The following is a 1,116-nucleotide window of genomic DNA, read 5'->3' as shown; positions in this document are numbered from 1 at the left end:
CAGGAGCCCAGAGGACGGGAGCAAAGAAGGTGAGGGGGTGGGGGCAGAAAGTGGAAATGAAAGCAGACAACAGAACATTGCTAGAGAGCAGGAAAGGATGTGAAAGGAGACAATTTTAGAGAAGAAATGTTTTCGGTCTCTACCCGGATTCGAACCCGGGACCTTTGAATGAGAGGCCAACACCTTAACCTCTAGGCCACGAGAGCCCCCATATGAGATTCATTATTGATTATTGATGAAGAATCGTTTTAACTTCCCTTCTGTCTGTTTTAATAGGTTCATGGTTGGTGCTGCAAACAACCTTCCAACTTCCTTCCTTGCATAGCAACATATTTTAAAAAATTTCTCTCTTTGTTTTTTATATTCTTTCAGGAGTAAGCGACTACGTCCCATTGGATGGCGCGGTCGTCATGTTCAACTTCACCACCTGGGCCACACAGGATTAAAATAATCATGGCAACAACTCGCTATCTTTTCACTCCCTGTATCGTACTAAAGCAGTCAGAGTGGTTCAATATTGGTTTGTTATTATAAGCATGTTATCCTAGAATGCTCACTGCAGATTTAACATTTATTTTTGTTTATAATTTTTAGTATTTATAAAATTTTCAGTTGAAGTAATTACGCAAACACATAGTTGTTTGGGTATTTGTTTTTGTTGTTGTTGTTTTTTGGTGGGAGTTGTTTAGCTTTTTGTTTAACTTTTAAGACTTGGTGATTTCAAACTTGAGGTTTTCCTTTCTCTGTTAGCCCTATTTAATTTACGTTTAACCCACCAGTAAATCAACAATGACCCTCATGTGAAATTAAAGTATAGCTTTCAGAAAGTGTTTGCCTTTCAGGTGTGTTTACCCGATTTCAAATGTGCGTTAGTAAGCACGTATACACTCTCTCTCTCACACACACATACACACACACAGCCACACACACATACACACACACATACACACACATATCCTCACACGCATTTGTACTAATTTCGAAGGGCGAGACAAAAAGAGGTCTATGGAGAGAGAGAGGCTAAGACAGACATAGAAAGAGAGACAGAGAGACAGAGAGACAGATAGATAGATAGATAGATAGATAGATAGATAGATAGATAGATAGATAGATAGA

At 39.0% G+C, this 1,116-nt stretch overlaps 1 protein-coding gene across 1 annotated transcript in view; it reads left to right on the top strand.

Moving 5' to 3' along the window:
- The window catches only part of LOC101855904, a 6,778-nt gene extending 5,951 nt beyond the window's left edge, over positions 1 to 827 (top strand). Inside the window, exon 4 of the mRNA XM_005109195.3 lies at positions 373 to 827. Within this exon, the coding sequence (XP_005109252.2) occupies positions 373 to 446 (74 nt within the window). The 3' untranslated portion in view covers positions 447 to 827. The remainder of the gene's footprint in view (positions 1 to 372) is intronic.
- The last annotated feature ends 289 nt before the right edge of the window (positions 828 to 1,116 follow it).

Source organism: Aplysia californica, unplaced genomic scaffold (assembly GCF_000002075.1).
Source record: "Aplysia californica isolate F4 #8 unplaced genomic scaffold, AplCal3.0 scaffold00755, whole genome shotgun sequence".
NCBI lineage: Eukaryota > Metazoa > Mollusca > Gastropoda > Aplysiida > Aplysiidae > Aplysia > Aplysia californica.
Note: the sequence above shows the minus strand (reverse complement) of the source record. Positions and strands in the feature narration are given on the sequence as shown.